The sequence below is a fragment of the Gymnodraco acuticeps genome, unplaced genomic scaffold (assembly GCF_902827175.1).
Source record: "Gymnodraco acuticeps unplaced genomic scaffold, fGymAcu1.1, whole genome shotgun sequence".
Taxonomy (NCBI): Eukaryota; Metazoa; Chordata; class Actinopteri; order Perciformes; family Bathydraconidae; genus Gymnodraco; species Gymnodraco acuticeps.
In genome coordinates, this window is record NW_022990233.1 from 398665 (window position 1) to 416902 (window position 18238).

Here is an 18238-nt window from a genome sequence, read left to right on the forward strand (position 1 = left end):
TGCTCTCTTTAAAAGTGTCAGACTCGGATGTTTTACGTGAATATTACTTGATTTGGTTACAATAAAACTTTATTCAGAATAAAGAAAGCTGACTAGAAATATAAAGAAATCAAAACATTCACATTTGAAAAATCTTAAAAGTCTGTTTATATTTACATCTATAAATGTACCACAGTACATACCACCGGCACAGTTTCTAACTCATGCGCAGTTACAGCGTCACACTTGGTATTTGAAGTTCTCCAATCCCATTCATCATCTTAACGTCACAGATGTCAGACAGTCAAGTTTCCCCCGGAAAACAGCAGCAGTCTTGAAATCTGTTCTTCCATTTCTAGCGTAGGCCCGTTTGCCCTTAATGTCCAAAGAGATGTTTTGCAGTAAATGTTCATATTCTGGAGCTCTTCTTTCACTCATACACATTCACATTTCCCGACCACTTCCTGGATAGGCGTGGACACTTCTTCGTCCTCGGAGCATGCCGGTACCGGCGCAGGTTCTTTAGCCAAAAAGTAGCCTGAGCAACAACAGAAAGAGGGAAGATATCTTAAGTATTCAGGTAAAAATACGAGGTAGTTGTCACTTTAATTTTAAAACGAATGTGTGCACAACATAAAATGATACTCTCAGTGCACTCCCTCTGTGTGTATACTGGTTCAGGATTATCTGCTTCATTATGTTAATGACTAACCATTCGTGGATTTGATCCAGCGCAGAAAGGGCTTTATGTTTGCGACAAAAACGATTGCAAGTCCTGCACACAGGAGGGCAATAATCACCAGGAACCACACGGTATCTGTAAGAACTTGTGAGAGAGACATTTATAGATTGAAATACACTGGAGAGAGTTCAGTCATTTCCTTGTTTGGATTGGCACAGACAGAACTTTACCTCTGAGCTGTGGAGCAGGCGGCCAGGCTGTAGTGAGGCCAGGTTTCAGGACTGCAGGGAGACAGAGTTCATTGGAAACATTTCACTTTTCATGGTTCAGATTAGATCGTGAGCGCACTCCTTTATTTGATCTGATCAGGAAGTCCCGATATGTAAATACACAAAACGGTTTATAATTAACTCCTGTGACCCTGTGTGTGTGTGTGTGTGTGTGTGTGTGTGTGTGTGTGGTCTAGCATTACTATACTTGTGGGGACCTAAATCTGTTTACACAGTCACGTGTGGGGACTGGCTTCCCTTATGGGGACAAAATGGAGGTCCCCATGAGGGGAATCATTAATTTTAGGGTGAAGACTTGGTTAGGTTTAGGGTTAGGCATGTGTTGGTTATGGTTAAGGTTAGGATAAGTCTCCAGGAAATGCATGTAAGTCAATGTAATGTCCCCTGAAGTGATGTATGCATGGTATGTGTGTGTGTGCGTGCGTGCGAACTAACGCCACGGAAACTGAAAAATATTTAAAGAGTAGCTAAATAAAGTCAAAACATGTAAGAAAGAAGTCTTTATCCACTTTGATATCTATTATGTTGTGTATTGGCTGAGTGCCTCAAAAGAGAAAAAACACCTATATATTATTTTAAGAATATAATAATAAGAAGAACACTCTGTGAAGAAGTGCTTTTAATGCGGATGTCCAATCAGTGTTCATGGTAATTGAAGTCGAAGCATTGCATGAGGAGTTTGTTCATCAACACTGATTGGATATCCTCATCACATGTGCAGAATTCTCCCTTTAATGCAGTATAATAACATTTGCACAAAACAAAAATATTGTATTCCTACATGTTTGGTTATCAGCTGTCAATAACTTGTTCTCTCTAAAAATAGATTGGATTCAACTTTATCGTTATTGCACAACGAAATGCAGTTTGCACCCAACCAGAAAGCGCAAAGAGTAACAAAGGGCATTCGTTTTCTATTCAAATATACATCACAGAAAACAATTAAGGTGCAGGGTTTAGACAAAGTATATCGATAAGTACAGGTAGATGCAATGTCACTGAACGTAATGAAATAATGCGTTCTTAACTTCAGATTGCTAAAATAATCTACAAAAATGCTCATGTATTGTTTTGTAATGTGTTGTGTGTTCGCAGTAGGGCTACAGTCTACCCCAAAGCTACAGTGATACGCAGGGTTACATGTGTGCCATGTGATTGAAAGGACAGCAGTTGAAAAGGGAAAAAGCTAAAAATGTTGTTTTCTCTTCCCTTTTTTCATGAATGATCATCAACGTATTACCTTTAACATCAGACTGCAGAAACTGAACCAGATATGTTATTTCTGTTAATTTAGTGGATTCCTTTGTAAACTTTCATCCTGCTCTATTCCGTAATATATGTCGAATTCAATTGAGCAACAAATTAAATGTTATTTATGTTTCTTTTCTGAAAATATGTGTCTTTTCTGCAAGAATGGTGCTTTCCTGTGCACGTGAACGGACTGGAAAACGGCTGTCTTTTATCAGATGTTTTAATGTAATGCACGCAGATAGGCTCACCTGTAGTGGGTGGAGCAGGTGTAGGTTTGATGGTGGTTGGTGGTATCGGCACACACTGTTTGCGGGACGCATCTCTGAACTTGTAGCCGGCGTTACATCGGCACACTGCGTTGTGAGTGGAGTTGCAGTTTGAAGCATACGCCATGTTTGCTATAAGAAGATGCATGGTTTCTTTACTATAACTACAAACAGTGTGTTAGTGATGAACCAAATGCACTAAGGCTGCCTGTAAAACATGACATGAATCAGACAATGAGGAATGAGTCACACTCTGGATTCTGGGTCTCAGTCACAGGGCGGTTTTTATTCTCACTGTTGATGCATATTTGTAAAGTAAGACACAACTGTTATTACTCAGTAAAGCAGTATTTCACTTTGATTGCACATTTAACCCTCTTACTAAATGTTTTTACGAGCATACTTCGATATGAACTCACAAATAGCAATAGTATGGGTCCCTGAGTCATTACAAAACACTTACCAGTCCAACATAGTCATTAAACTACAACACAACCATAATTACATTTGGTGTCATTTAGGGTTATTGTTCAGAGAGAAGATGGGAGTGGTTACATTTCACTGAACTTCAGTATCAGACATATTTTACATGAACTATCTTCAATGCATTCTTGTCATACACAGTCATACTCCTCTGTTCCCAAAACTGGCATTAAAAGGACTTCCCAAACACGATTTAAACTAGATTATCATAAACTCTGCAATATATAACCTTACGCCTGACAGGGTATGGTAATGCTTGGGTCCCATGAGGCTGTATATATCGACTCAAAGTAGTACATTTCAACATTTTGACGTTTTTCCTTTTACTCTGCTGTCCCATGATGAACCATATAATAAAATAGAGGACTTCAAATAGCAATTATTCCAACACGTGTTTATCTTGGATGTGAATCAAACAGAAATAGACAGAATGAAGTACAAAGCTTAAGAGTTGCTGCAGATTCAAAGCAAAGATGTTTACTCTTAAAACTGAATAATTTACAGACAATTAAAAAAATAAATCGTCCGGAAAGCCGGTAAGAGTACGACCTTATACTCTACTGAAGTAAACATCTATCATTTAAGAGTTAATATGTGGCATGATTCCTTTTTGCACACCCAAATCCTTGCAAACATCAATCCAATGAAAACCAAAGTGTATTGAAGTATCATCACTGTTGTATTGCAACGACAGTGATGAGGTTTTTGTGTGGGTTAAATCATTTCCACATGAATTAGTTTCCAGAGCCGTTAATTGGCATATTATTTGACATTTCAACACCCACCTTTAAACCCGCAGTGTAAAAGGTTTGTTGACAGCTGCACTGTACACATTGAATCCAAACAGGCTCACCCTTACATTATGTGAGAACGTTTAGGTGCAGACGTGAAAGTCAAAAATCACAGACTTGTGTTTTCCCCTCTGTGTTCACAGTGACATTTAAGAATAAGCACAACAGGCTGTTTTTGCTCCTCTTTAGCAGAGGCCTTAGCGTCTGAGTCTCTTTCCGATGTTTACCACATTTCGGTCTTTTTTCCCCACTGTCAAGATGATGGTCTTTCAATTTTGAAACTCTTCCTGTCTGTACTTGTGATGACTTACATTATATTACATATTATATCGACACATGAATGTTTGTTTGTGTTTAATTAATCAATTGACCATTGACCCAAAAAATGGTAATGGTAGCACGTGCTGCTAATGGTGTTGTTAAAGGTTAAGCCAATCATGTACAATTTGTTGGAGCGCTAGCCAATAGAGCACATGTGTCAAACTCAAGGTCCGGGGGCCAAATCAGGCCCTTGGTGGATTTGATTTCGGCCCGCAGGATAATTTCTAATTCCTATTAGATCTGGCCCGCCGGTATATTGCACGCACACCTTCACTCCATCCTGAGGGTCTCCTCAGCTCAGAGCCTGACCCCAAACATTGATGAACTTGCACCCAAGATGAGATGCCAAGTATCTGAACTAGCTTCACAGAGCAGCACACTGAGTTTAATGGATGTTTCCTTCTGCACTTTGTTTCTTGAGACAACAGGGCATGTTTGGTTTGTTCTTTGAGGGAAATAGTTTTGTTGAAGCTGTTGTTGGCCTGTGGAGAAATGTACTCATAAGAAATGACTCTGCAGATAGAGCCATAAGAAATGAATGCAACTGATTATTTAATGTTTAATGTTGTTTTTATAGGCAATAATTTAAGCTTTGTTAGTTCCAGGTTTAATATGTGCAATAAGTTCATTTCAATAAGTTTTGCAATTAACATTGATCCAGGCCGGCCCTCGACTAGTACCCATTTTTTTTATTTTGGCCCACTTTGTGTTTGAGTTTGACAGCCCTGCAATAGAGTGATATCACTATGTTATGGAAGTAAACAAAGGAGTCCAATGGAGGCGTTTCAGGGAGAGAAACTCCCTCTGGAGCGAACACAGGGATTGTAGTCTTTGCAGACCATTTACATGCACTGAAACCTACAACACACGACAGGAAAGGGAAATTCCCCCTAAAACACAACAGGGCCTCTTTAATGCTGCAGAATCCCACCCTAATAACCTCCCTTTTCACGGAGGGTTTCTCAGACCCCACCAATTCTCTCTCTGACTGTCTCCCACCATGACACACGATGGGAAATCCCCTCCCATCTGTGACCCTTTGAGTCTCTTTGGGCAAACTTCTCAGAAAACATGACGAAGACACAGAGTTGAGTAACAAGCATGTTGAGTAACAAGCCTGGACCTGACTCCAGACTAAGGATTAATCACTCACTTCAAACTAAATGAGAACCAAAATGTTACCCAGAGGGAGGGGGTAGCAGATAGTATTTCTAGAGTATTGATGAATCACTTCTAATTAAAACATCAATGTTTCTGGTTCATCTTCAAGATGACTACACTCTTCTTAACCTGTTTATGTTAATGATCCAGTCTTATAATCAAGTGCATTATCAGGGTGGAAACTGTTGAACAATGAGGGTTTAAATCTCCTGTATGTGCAAGAATCAGTCTCTGTGAGCTGTGTTAAAGGGGCCCTATTCTGCTCATTTCATATCAGTACTTAGTGTCTCTACTGGGACGTGTCTCCATTCCTTAAGGTTCAAAAAGCTCTTTATTCTTCTCATACTGCCTGTGCTGCAGCTCCTCTTTTCACCCTCTGTCTGAAACCAGAGCCCAGGGTGCTCTGATTGGTTAGCTGGCTGGCTCAGTTGGGATTGGACAACCGCTTAGAGATGTCCCGCCCCTTAGCCCATCACGTACAATGTGTAGGAGCGCTAGCCTACAGAAGTGGAGTGTTACCTAGTGATGTCACTATGTTGGAGAAGGAAACAAACTTTGGGATGCTCGACTTTGCAGACCATTTACATGCACCATATAACTCACTACAGGAAAGGGGAACCACAGACAGCACAATCGGACCCCTTTATACTAATATATAACATCATATGAACCATTATGAAATCATGCTGTCACTGATGCTGTTTCTGTGTCTCTAAGTAGCATTTTCATCCAATTCAGGCCTCACACACCCAACAGAAAAGCTGTGAAAATACTCACATTTATTGCAATTTCCACAAAATTCACAGCTCCTCTTCACATCGTAGGTATCCCTGTACAGTTTCTCCTTGCAGGGTCCACACTCATGTTCACAAATGACTGTTGAACGCGTAAGCATACGCTGACCTGGAATACACACACAACTTAAAGGTTATTATCTGTTTGCATAACTTTGAAATGTGTAAAGGAGAAATTATGATTTTTGTACCTGGCGCGCATTTGTCGCAGCATAACGTAGGTGTGACCGCTGGCCAGGCATAGTGTCTGTCAGAGCAGTGTAGAGACAACACAGAGGAGAGGGAAGAGAGAGTGCACAGGAGAGAGAAATAACAAAGTGGCTGCATCTGGGAAGAAGAGGAAAAAAGAGAGGAGGAGGAGATAGATGTAAATATATTCAACAGACACAGAACACATTCCTAGTGTGGTGAAATGTATAAGTATATTTAGTCAAGTACCGTAAGTACACATTTTAGTCACTTAAGTATTTTTACTTAATGCTACTTTTTACTTTACAGCTTGAGCTACTTTGCAGATTAGGATTAATAATAATACAAAATACAATGTAATCAATACATTATGATATATTATCATTATCATCATGCGTTATCACAAAAACTTGGATCATTATTTGTATTAAAATGATGCATTGCAAGTCAAGCTAAGTTTATTTATATAATAATGTGTCATTAAGATGAACCCCACCTTTACCAGCTTCAAAAGTGATGAAAACATGAATGTATTAACAAATAAAATTCAATTATTTACTATATATTATTCTCAAATGGTCCAGTACTTTTACATTTGGCACTTTCAGTACATTTTGATGCTAATACTTTTGTACTTTTACCTGATAGCAGGACTTTTACTTGTATCTGAGTATTTTTACACTAAGTACTTCTTCCAACACTGGAGATTTTTACATCACAATAAACAGAAAGTCTAGCAGTGAAGCTACACAATGCAGTATATACACTTTACCAATAAGATACCATTTTAAAAGACAAATCTTCTTACCACCAATAAAAACACTTTACATGCTACTGCGAGTGATTTAAGGGAAGTTTTCACCCAAGGTTTGACTTACAGCTATGGTTTGAAATGTCTCTTCTAAAGTTTGTACTTACCGTGGATGAGGAGGCGAGAGAAGATGTGAGCAGAGACCCTCTGAGTGTGAGACTGAGCAGGGGACCAGAAGTGTGTCAGGGGATTGTTCATCAAATGTCGAATGACTCATTCTGAGAGCTTAACATTTGAATGATGTTTTTGATATATGTCAACCTGTCTCAGTCTTTTTGCTGCGACCCTTGGCTCCGTGCACAAAAACAAGACCTCCATCAGCCTCTTACTTTTTCCACACGCGCCATCTCTCTCGTTTCACCAAAAACCTCTATTTTAGGCTGAAAACAATCTCCCTTCCTCTCTTCTTGTATACCTGTCTTTGACTCTCGCTCTCTTCAGTCAAATATCATGCATCACTCATTTCACTCGTATCCCTCCTGTTGCTGAAAGAAATTACATGAATCTACCAGCCTGATGATAAAGGAGAGAACAGTTGAATGGTGAGGCAAATAGGGGCTTAGTCATCTAATCATGCATGAGGAAATTCACATTTCAAGAAATAACTGTGTAAATGTTTTGAGTGCCATGTAACATATTGAATGACTCCTAAATGCATAGTGTGCGTGACATCTTCTACGTGTGATAGTGTAGATGATTATCTGTCCACTGTGGCTTGAATTGCCCGGATTATATTAAAATATTACAATTCACAGAGTGATTGGTACATTCCTGCTTTTACAGTTTTTACTTTGTAAGTGTGAGAACTGTTTGTGTTATGAGGAGCTACTGATCTGCATTTCTGTAAAGTCCTTCTGCTAACACTTTATTTTCTAAGTGTCTCTTTGTTTTTGGAAGGGGACATCTTATGCAAGGCTTCAGGTGTATGTTGGGTTTCCACTTGAACGAGTTCACATGCTTAAAAATGATGAAATATGTTTATTGACAAACATCATTTTTCTCATAAGATGTGTCTGAATTCACTTGTTTTATTTTGGGGGATGTTTTGCCAGAGAGTACAGCTGATGATAGATGTTACATTTCATCAGTGTTGTGCTAGTTACTGAAAACCAGTAACTAGTTACCATTACTAGTTACTTATCTTCAAAGTAACGCAGTCACTTTACTAGTTACTTGCGAAAAGTAATGCGTTACTGTTGAAAGTAACGTTTTTGTTTCTTTGACAAAGGAGTCCCATTAATGCCCTTATAGCCTTCATTACAGTACTGTTATTGCATTGGAGAATAATACAATCTGTTGATCAACTTGACATGCATTATATGCAATCTGGATTGCATCGATATTAGCTGGCTTTCCATTTTTGTATATTCTTTCTCCAGGTAGTTGGAACAAGTTTTCCGTCCCATATGCCGTATGCCGCCCGGACATGCTATCATGCTAACTAGCTCTCTGAAAGCGGGTGACTCCACTGTAGCAATAGCCTGCATGTGTTCTACAACATACCGTGCAATGGCTTTATCGACTTTTCCCTGGCTAGCAGTCCCTTGGTTAAAATCCAGCCGCTGTTGGTTAGGTGGAGGTGGAGTGGCGTTGGATGAGTCTGGGTCTGTGCCGGACTAGCTTCGTCCCAGCAATGCCAGCATGTTGTTTTTACAGATGTTTTAAGAGATTTAAATGACTGGTTTGGGCAGTAGATAGGCTCTTTGACCCGCCAGGACACAACTTATATTTAACTAAAACGTTCTTTTCTTTGTGCTCGACAAAAGTGAAATAGTGAGAATATCTCCAGGTGGAGAAACTAGACTTGAGCTCCGCCGCCGCCATGATAGTCTTGTTAGTAAACAACACAAACACGCCCACAGCCCGTCTCCGCATGTGACACAGGAAGTATCTAAGTACATTTACTCAAGTACTGTACTTAAGTACAGTTCTCAGCTGTTCGCCTGGCTGTTGACTATATAAAAAAACTAACGGAGTAACGCACCATGTAGTAACGGTAACTGAGTTACTGAATTTAAAAAGTAATGCGTTAGAGTACTAGTTACTACCAAAAATAGCTTTGTAACGCGTTAGTCCCAACATTGCATTTCATTTAGCTGACGCTTTTACTCAAAACGACTTAAAGAGCATCTTGCAGGGTTTTTTTTTTTCTACATTTATGCTTAAACTTGCTTGAAAATTACAATTAAAAAAGTGAATGTAGGATTTGATATGTTTTACGAGAGATAAGGGCAGGAATTCAGAGGGAAAGGAGCAATTTTGAGCTCTGCTCTTAAAAACGGCTTTTTTTTAAGGTCATACATCAAACGCGTCATATTACATCACATAGGGTAAACATCTCCGCTCTCTGGTGTAGTTAGTAGTTGCGTTGAGTTGAGCGGTTGTGTTTTAGTGAGCTGGTATTTTTCGGTAGTTTTACATTGTATTTCACCATTTGTAATCATGGTGCAGTATTGTGTGTGTGCAGGTTGCACAAATACCAGCCTGTCAGGACATCGAGTCCACAGTTTCCCTAACAGGAAAAGAAAGCTAGCTAGCTTTCGGTCCTGGGTTCGTTTTGTGCAGACAAAGAGACTGAACTTCAATGCTGCGTCTGTGACGAAAAACGCGGTCGTTTGTGGCGCTCATTTTCGACCGGAGCATTATGAGTCAAGTGATGTGAGGGAGTGCAGTATGGGATATCGAAGCCAGGACGGTGTGAGGCTGATAGCTAGTGCGGTTCCGTCAATACACACGGCTCCGGCAGCAGCAGCAGCCGCCGGAAGCGGCGGGAGTGAGAGCGCGGGAGCGTCGGTCAGAGATTCAGCAAAACGAAAAGTGAACTGCACCGTAAGTATTGTTTTTCTAACGTTTGCTAACTTCCAAATTAGTCAGTATAATGATTTCAATAATGACAAGCAACGTGTGTTTAGTATTTATTGCTGTAAGTTAATGTTGCTAGCTTGTTAAACCCACTTGCTAAGTCATAATGGATAATGTTAGCTAGAATTGGCGTGGGGACTTTATTTGCATAACTAATGGCGCAGTTGCTATTTATTTTCATGTGTGTGTTTTCAAGACTTTGGGAGACAACAGTACTTCAGATTCACCTACAGCCAGTGATGCTGGGCTTATAGACCCCGAGCAAGAGGTCATCTCTCCACTGGTTCCTCAGCCAACATCTGTGCTTCACTGCGGCTCACAGTGTAACCTCAGACCTTTCCATCGTTCATCAGGTAAATGTAACACAGAAGTAGCGCGCCCATTTTACATCAAAACGCGGTAAAGACTCGGCATAGTTTTTGTACATGTTAAAAACATATTAGAAAAACATCTCAGCAGGCTGTTACAACTCCAAGACTTGCTATGACCTCAATAATTAACATATAAATGAATTAAAACATCTAAGCCCGAATGTCAACAAAACCTGAACATAAGCTTTGTAAAGGTAGATTGTATGGCAGGGCTGTTGTTTATGGCAGGCACAATTATATAATATATATCTTTTTATCCTAGCTGTCCAGGTACAGCCCAGGATGGTCAGTGTGGGGTGTCAGACAGAATCTCCACTGCCCAGTCCTGCACACAGTGATGATGAGTCATCTTCTGTAACCATGGACCACCCTGGGGATATGCCATGGAGCCCAGAGGAGGAAATGATGAGCGAGTCGTCTGACGAGGAACCATCAAAAGAGCCACTGCAGCGAACTAATGTTGATCTCAAGTAACGGAGCGTCCACACAGCAGCGTGCGTTGACGCTTGGAGGTGGGCGTATCTGAAGCTTGGGGATTTTTTGCGAGCAACACGACCAACAACCAATCACATGAATCTCCCGCCCCCGACATACAAAGCAATAGCAATGTTAAAACGAAGTAAACTGGATATAAAATCCCCAAACAGGCGAAAACCTACCAGTTTCACCCACTGTCTCTGCCACCTCCCTCCATGCCTCGCTCCTCCGGTTTGTATCCCGGTAGATGAACAGAGACTGATCATACAGCACCGGGTGATTCACTACCGCTACAATGAATTTTCCCTCAATTTTGATGAGGAAATGACCTGCGTAGTCTCTCCCAGCATACACGCGGTTTGATTGGCTAGCGATTGTACTGGCAGATTTGAATAAACGGGATTTCATTGGCTGACGCCTCTATCGAGGCGTCAAAAGTTGAACATTGCTCAACTTTTTACGCCAGCAACGCTCCACGTCGCTTCCCAAAATGCAGTTCGGCTAAAAGTGACTTCACCCCATTCAAAGTGAATGGGCAGAAGCGTTGGAAGCTTCAACGCACGCCGCTGTGTGGACGGGCCGTAAGGCTTCTTTTAATTTTAGATGATGTGTATTACCAAATTGTCAGTCAGAAATAACAAGTGTTTTTTTGTTTTTTTCAGTGCTGCTGACAAGTTCATTGTGTGCCAAACCCAGCTGATGTCCTTGTTCACCATTTGCCCTTCTTGTTGTGGGGAAACCCAGGGTAATGTGGAGCAGCAAGAGGGAACATATATAAAGATAAAACAAGTAAGCGGATATGTGTGAATTCCACTGATGTAAAAATAAAGGTTGTATCATAACCTGTATGTAAATGTTTGTTTTATTTTATTTTTATGTTTTATCAATCCACTGTGTCTATACTTCATTAGTTTTATGGTATAATTGATTTTTGACTGACTAAGAGTTGTACTGGCAATGTTCTGCTTTTCACATCTCTTAGGTATGTGCAGCATGTGGGTATGAGCGTTTTTGGCAGAACCAGCCAATGCTGTACAGAAACATGCCAGCCTGCAACCTGTTACTGAGTGGGGCCATCCACTTCTCAGGTTGCATGGCTACCCAGACAATACGGACGTTGAAACTGTTAGGGCTTCAGTGCATCAGTGTCGGCACCTTCTTCCGCCATCAACGCCTGTACACAATCCCTACTATCGTGCAGGCCTGGCAAAATGAGCAGGCTGGGATCATCCGAGAACTGAAGGAGATGGGGGGTGGGCTAATCCTCTCTGGTGACTGCAGGTAGAACACTTCAGCTTGTATTATTGATATCAAAAAGAGGTCAAAACAATATTTAAATTACATTCATTTAGCTTTATCCAAAGCAACTTACAATAACTGCATTGCATTGTTTTTTGGGCTTTAACGTCTGAATTAAACTGTTTTTGACACTCATAGGTCAGACTCTCCTGGCCATTGTGCCAAATATGGCACCTACTCCTTGATCGAGGACAGAATAAACAAGGTTTTGGATCTTCAACTTGTCCAGGTAAGTTAACGTTATCAGTCACACAAATTAGATGTGCTTTCGTCTGATGTGACACGGTTAGTGATATGACTGCATAATGTTGTTTTACAGAGCTCAGAGGTTCCAAGCAGCACCTGGTGTGAACTAGAGGGTCTGAAATGCAGCATTGACTTCCTTAAGGAGCAACACATGCAAGTTTCAGCCCTTATTACGGACCGAAATCGCCAGGTAAAGACACACAAGAACGAACAGACATATGTACACACAAAGATTCTTGGCGCACCATATTAACAGCAAAAACTACATTTTCTTACTAGTTAGCAAGTAATTAAGGTGTTGTGTTTCACTCTAGGTTGCCAAGTGGGTGCGGGAGGAGTTGTGTCCAGGAGGAACGAGTCATTTCTTTGATATCTGGCATATTGGTAAAAGTATGTATCTTGATGTTGGTAGGATTGATTAGGCTGAAATTTGTTTATAATTACATTTTCTTTTTTAACATTTTGTTTCTGTTGTGAAACAGGTCTAGGGAAAGCTTTGGATGCTGCTGCAAAGGAGAGGGAGTGTGAGGACCTGAAGCTGTGGAGGCCAGCCATCATCAATCACCTGTACTGGACTGCAGCTCCCACTCCTGATGGAGATCCAGATGTGATGGAAGCCAAGTGGCAAAGTATGGTGAATCATGTTCAGGACATCCATGAACACGGCACTCCTGCATTTCCCTGCTGTGCACATCCACCTCTGGAGGGAGAAGCAAGGGACAAGGAGTGGCTGGAACCAGGTAACGTACTCTGTACACTGTGTTGCTGAAACATCTTAGTCGTCCAAGTGTTTGTTGGTGCTTAGTTTATTTTGGTTCCAGAGCCCTCCATCAATATATAACCCAAAGTGTGCTAACACATTAACAAGGCGTTATATAAATAACACCTGATAGTATCACACAATCGTGCTTTATCAGTGTAGGTAATACTTGCATATGTAGACAATTCTAGTAACATCAGAACAAAATATGTGTTTGTACAGGAACAACTGCAGCCATTAAACTGGAGAGGGTGACTTTGAGAACAGCATTGGTGAAGGATGTCCGGAAGTTGTCTCCACAGCATCAGACCTATTCCCTGGAGGCATTTCACTCCCTCATCATCCACTTTGCACCAAAGCACACTGGGTTCTCCTTCCTTGGGATGTACAGCAGGTAAATATGATGTGATGGTGAAAGAATGTGTACGGCTTAGGGATGTTAATAATTAACCATTTAATCGTTAACGGACAATACGAAGTTTAACCGACTAATGCTATCAGTTAAACAGTTTATTCACATATGTACAAACAACTTGTGAACTGCATAATCTGCTGTCTCTACAGGCTTCTCATGGCAGCCCTGCACTTTAACCACAATAGCAGCAGAGAGGTTGCTCGAACCAGTGATGGTGAGGTGCGTTATGCAGTTCGCTACCCAAGGTTCTGCAAAGGTGGCTGGGTAGTTCGCCCTATCAAGGAGAAGCCATCATACGGTTAGCTGTTTTACTCGGTCCCTAAATATTATTTATTGTGTGATGCATCTATAATATCACTGAATGTGATCACTTGTTTCCTTCCTTCAGCATACGCTGCAGCCCTGATGGAGTCTCTGAGTGAGGGCTACTCCAGGTCACCAGAGACTCTACGAGAGAGCAGTGCAGTCTTGTCCTCCACTGCCCCTGCCCCCCTTTCCACTTCCTGCCAAGAGATCGCCAAGGATGAGGCAGTTGGCCTTTATCTGGCACGGCATTCCCGGTTTAACACAGGAAATTAGTGTGAAACCAGCAGATTCTAAAGGAAAAAATGGTCTGGCTTTGGCTTCTGATTGTCCACACTCCCTTGTGGACTCCCTTGTGGCTGGATGCTGGTCTTAGTGCCCCACACACACACACACACACCCCACTCCCTTGTGGTTGGACGCTGGTCTTAGTGCCCCACACACACACACACACACACACACACACCCCACTCCCTTGTGGTTGGACGCTGGTCTTAGTGCCCCACACACACAAATAGTGAGAACAAATCATATTAAAGGTAAGGCTTCAGATTATCTACAAATATTTTTTAACCAACCTTTGAGAAGAAATCCATGCCTACACACAGCAATTTCAACACCTTCTTCATCCAACTTGTTGGCTCGCTTAGAGGTCTCCCTTGCTGCTGTCCAGTGAGATTCCCCACACATGAACATATTAATATATAAACATATTCTATTTATATTTAAAATGTGTGCATTTTATTATAAAGTTGTGTATATTTACAGACTGTTGCAAAAACTAAGAAGTAGTAACATTTTCTTGGCTGTGGACTTGTACTCTACATAATTATGTTGAGGTCATGGTAATCTAATTCAATAAACAATAACTGCAATGAACAGATAGCATTTTCTGACTCGTAAAATGATTGGATATGGTGTAATTTGGAAAATGATTCTGTGTTGAAAAATGTATATCTTTAAAAACTGCATTGGTGTATTAGGGCGGGCCATACTATTTTTTTTTTTGTAAATCGATCGAGAGGAGTGTTCAAATAACGTATTTTGGTGGTTATTAATGAAAAGACACTATCAATCAATGTTTATTTGTGTAAATTGAAAAAATACTACATTTACAGCATAAGTAGACAAAATGTTTGGAAATGCATATGTATGCGAACACATAGTGCGAACACACTATGATTGTGATTAATTTTATTGATCGTCACCAAAATGAGGCCACTCAAAACCTTTGTAAATTCCTCCTCCTTCTTCTGGGAACTGTCTTCTGATGGCAGACACAACACATGAGGGTAAGGGCTTCCTAATGTGCCTGCCTAGAACTCCATAGGCCCAGCGGATGACCTGCCTGTAAGCTGTGTAGCGGTATTGCCTGGGGATAGGGACACAATATCTACAGGTAAACTTGATAGCCTTGTTAACATCATCAACAAGTGTTATATAGTATATAATCTACAGGTTCTGGGTTTTGAAACCTGCTAAACACTCGGGGTCAATAGCAACTGTATTATCTTTAATAGTATTTATCTTTTTAATTGTAATCTAAACACTCATGTCTGCTGGCCTGAAGCGGGCCATGCTCCTGCCTGAAGTTCATGTAGGCTATCTGTAGCACAAAGGGATTCAGACAGCATGCTTCAAAGCCTGGGTGCAGTGTCAGGCATGTTATGTCTGGTCTGGGGGTGAGGTTCTCCACCAGGGCCCAGAAGGGCTCCACCTCCCTGCAGCACATGCTCTCCACAGCTGAGGTCATGGGCTGGCATTCCCCACACAAGCACCTACAAAACAAAACGTTTATCAGGAAACTGTATTACATCTTTCTTTATAGCCTGATATATGATAGCTAACTTCACAATGTTGTGATGTGACGTTAGCTAACATTCTGTAGCTAACGCCGGTCACTCACCAAGATAGCTGCCCCTTCCCTGCTCTCTCTCTCCCCTCCGGTACAACTCCGAAGGTAGTGTGGAGTTGCATTAGGTAACGCGAGATACGGCTGATACTTGAGCATTAGTTTCTGTTATGGATCAGTATCAACAGTCCTGCCAGTAACGTTACTATATTATCAATGCTACTTTAGTTATAGCCTGATATATGATAGCGAACTTCACAATGTTGTGATGTGACGTTAGCTCACATTCTGTAGCTAACGCCGGTCACTCACCAAGATAGCTGCCCAGTTCTCCACTGGTTCTCCTCACACCACAGCTCAATTTCTCTCCGATGGCCGTTATTTCTTCTAATCCTTGGATGCTCCTGGTCTCTTGGACGTCTAGCAGGCTCATAATTATAAGGTTGTGGTCCGTCATATGCATTCGAATATTCATGTTCAACTTCTTCTGTGTCGAAACTAGCATTGGGATCCATGTTTATTAATACGTTACACCGGCCGCTCTCCCCCTTGTTTACCCTCTGTTACGTCACACGCGGGAGGTCACGTACCGAGGCTTTTTTATGCGGAAGTGAACATTTCTTACAAAAACGACGCCAGATGTCACTGTAGTGTATATTTCTGTATATTTTTTTGAAAATCTAGTGTATTCATCATTTTCCTACACATTTATTCACAGGTGTCTTTAACCTGGAAGTTGCTCTTTAAAGGTCCCATGTCATGGCCATTTCTACTGATCATAATTCCATTGTTGAGGTCTACTAAAATAAATGTATATTGTGCAATGTTCCAAACTCACATTGGTTTCTCATACAGCATCTCTGTATAGTAGGCCTATGTGTATTCACTCTCTGTCCTAAACGGCTTGTTGGAGCTCCTGCCCCCCCCCCCCCCCCCCCCCCCCTGTGAGCCCAGTGGCCGTCTGCGAGACAGCGAGACACAGCGAAACCCAGCCTGAACACACACACACCCGCAGCCTGGCTGGGAGTTTGTGTGTGTGCTCAGGCTGAGTTCCGTGGTGTCTCGCTGTCTCACCGACCCCACACCAGTGAGCCAGCTCACAGTGTCCCGCTCCTCGAAGCAGCGAGCCTCGCAACGTCCCGCCGAGTGTGTGTGTGTGAGGAAGTCCGAAGATTGGTCCAAACGTAACGGCTCCGCGTCACTATACCCGAAATACGTCACTATAGAAGTAAACAATGGAAAAAGAGAAATGTCCAACGAGGCGTTCTGGGGCAGCACAGACAGGTATTTTCTGTGTTAGAGTTTTACTCGCTTCAGGGTGTACTTTGAGGGTTTGTGACTCTGCAGACCGTTTACATGCAGAAAAAGCTACATAACACACAAGGGGACGGGTAATAACCAGAAAAGCATGACATGGGATATTTTAACCATAAAGATACAAACTAAGAAAAATATGGGAATATCCGCCTCAAAATAAACCAAACAATTAAAGTGCTGCTGCAGAAGTTTATAATGGGCTGAACTCATTAAGTGCTCTCCTTTTATTATTTAACAGCCAAGACAGGTAAGGAGGACAACCTGCACTCTCAGCTTTAGTAGGTGGGGCGTTGATTTGAAATCTTAAACTGAATCATAAACTGACTACGAGTTTCAATACCCATTTTAGTCAGAGAAAGATTAAGTATGTCTTAATACTGAGTATGTCAAATGCAGTATACAACAAAATACTTATGCATCCGGTCTATATTTGCAGTTTGCAAGCCAGCATGTTTTCCTGGCCAGTTTGACTCACTACTCTTTGCACAGCGGATACATGAGCAAGAGTGTGGATGAGGAAGAATGCCCATGTATGCATACTGTAAGCAAGTGTTTGTACTTTGTAACAGGAGACTGTGGTGCAGCCTAAAGTATGTGATGTGGAGTTTTTTGGCACTTCCACCATCATCTTATCTTCTCAACATCTTTGTCACTTCTTCACAGAAACGAAGCCACAACCACACGTGGTCTGCTGTAAGAAAGTGAAACGGGGCCTAAGGGTTGTGGAGGGGCTCTCGGCGCCACTGACACAGAGTACAGGGGTGACTGTAAGAGAGATGACTCCACATTAAAATCACAGAGCAAACCTGGTCATGCTTATCTTCAGGTTTCAGTTTTAGACTGCTTGACCTTAAGGATTAGATAAGAACTTGCCAGGAACCTGCCGAGGATGTTCTGATAAAAAGGTAATATACAAGTGCATTCATACAATAAGTAAAGAAAAAAGCAACTCATTTACAGTAAATACAAGGTAGACATGATCATGACTTAAAGTAAGGAGGCCTAAAGTTGTATTTAAGTTCATGTGATTGCAATGTTCAAACCAATTGTTTTCTCTATTAAAGGCCATGTGTCTCACGTTATTCTTTCATAAGTATAGTTGATCTCATCCAAGTAAACTAGTCATACACATAAACTAGTTTTTGCTTGACTGGAAACATGCACTCAGATCAGTTTCCAGATCAGGCTGTATGAAACTCAGCAGTGCACGTGCATGTAAGAAAATACCTACTTAAAGTGTCTGTGTGGCAGATGTGCTAGTGGAATTGTTTGACACTTACATGCATAAGACACAGAGACAGACAGAAGAGAGCGAGGA

At 41.4% G+C, this 18238-nt stretch overlaps 3 protein-coding genes across 3 annotated transcripts; 1 reads left to right on the forward strand and 2 right to left on the reverse strand.

Moving 5' to 3' along the window:
- Nucleotides 1-235: 235 nt before the first annotated feature.
- Nucleotides 236-8556, reverse strand: cd27 (CD27 molecule). Its single transcript, XM_034218936.1, has 8 exons — nt 8522-8556; nt 7126-7177; nt 6210-6345; nt 6002-6127; nt 2451-2600; nt 892-942; nt 692-805; nt 236-517 (listed from the first exon to the last, which is right to left on the reverse strand). Exons 3-8 carry the CDS (start codon nt 6343-6345, stop codon nt 414-416), a joined length of 681 nt encoding a protein of 226 aa, XP_034074827.1. The 5' UTR covers nt 7126-7177; nt 8522-8556; the 3' UTR covers nt 236-413.
- A 4324-nt stretch (nt 8557-12880) lies between these two features.
- Nucleotides 12881-14636, forward strand: LOC117548011. Its single transcript, XM_034218937.1, has 4 exons — nt 12881-13013; nt 13256-13427; nt 13598-13746; nt 13837-14636. The coding sequence occupies exons 1-4, from the start codon at nt 12884-12886 to the stop codon at nt 14025-14027; spliced, it is 642 nt and encodes a 213-aa protein (XP_034074828.1). The 5' UTR covers nt 12881-12883; the 3' UTR covers nt 14028-14636.
- Nucleotides 14637-14891: 255 nt separating this feature from the next.
- On the reverse strand, nt 14892-16159 carry LOC117548012 (P2X purinoceptor 7-like). Its single transcript, XM_034218938.1, has 3 exons — nt 15916-16159; nt 15302-15529; nt 14892-15123 (listed from the first exon to the last, which is right to left on the reverse strand). The coding sequence occupies exons 1-3, from the start codon at nt 16116-16118 to the stop codon at nt 14946-14948; spliced, it is 609 nt and encodes a 202-aa protein (XP_034074829.1). The 5' UTR covers nt 16119-16159; the 3' UTR covers nt 14892-14945.
- Nucleotides 16160-18238: the final 2079 nt, after the last annotated feature.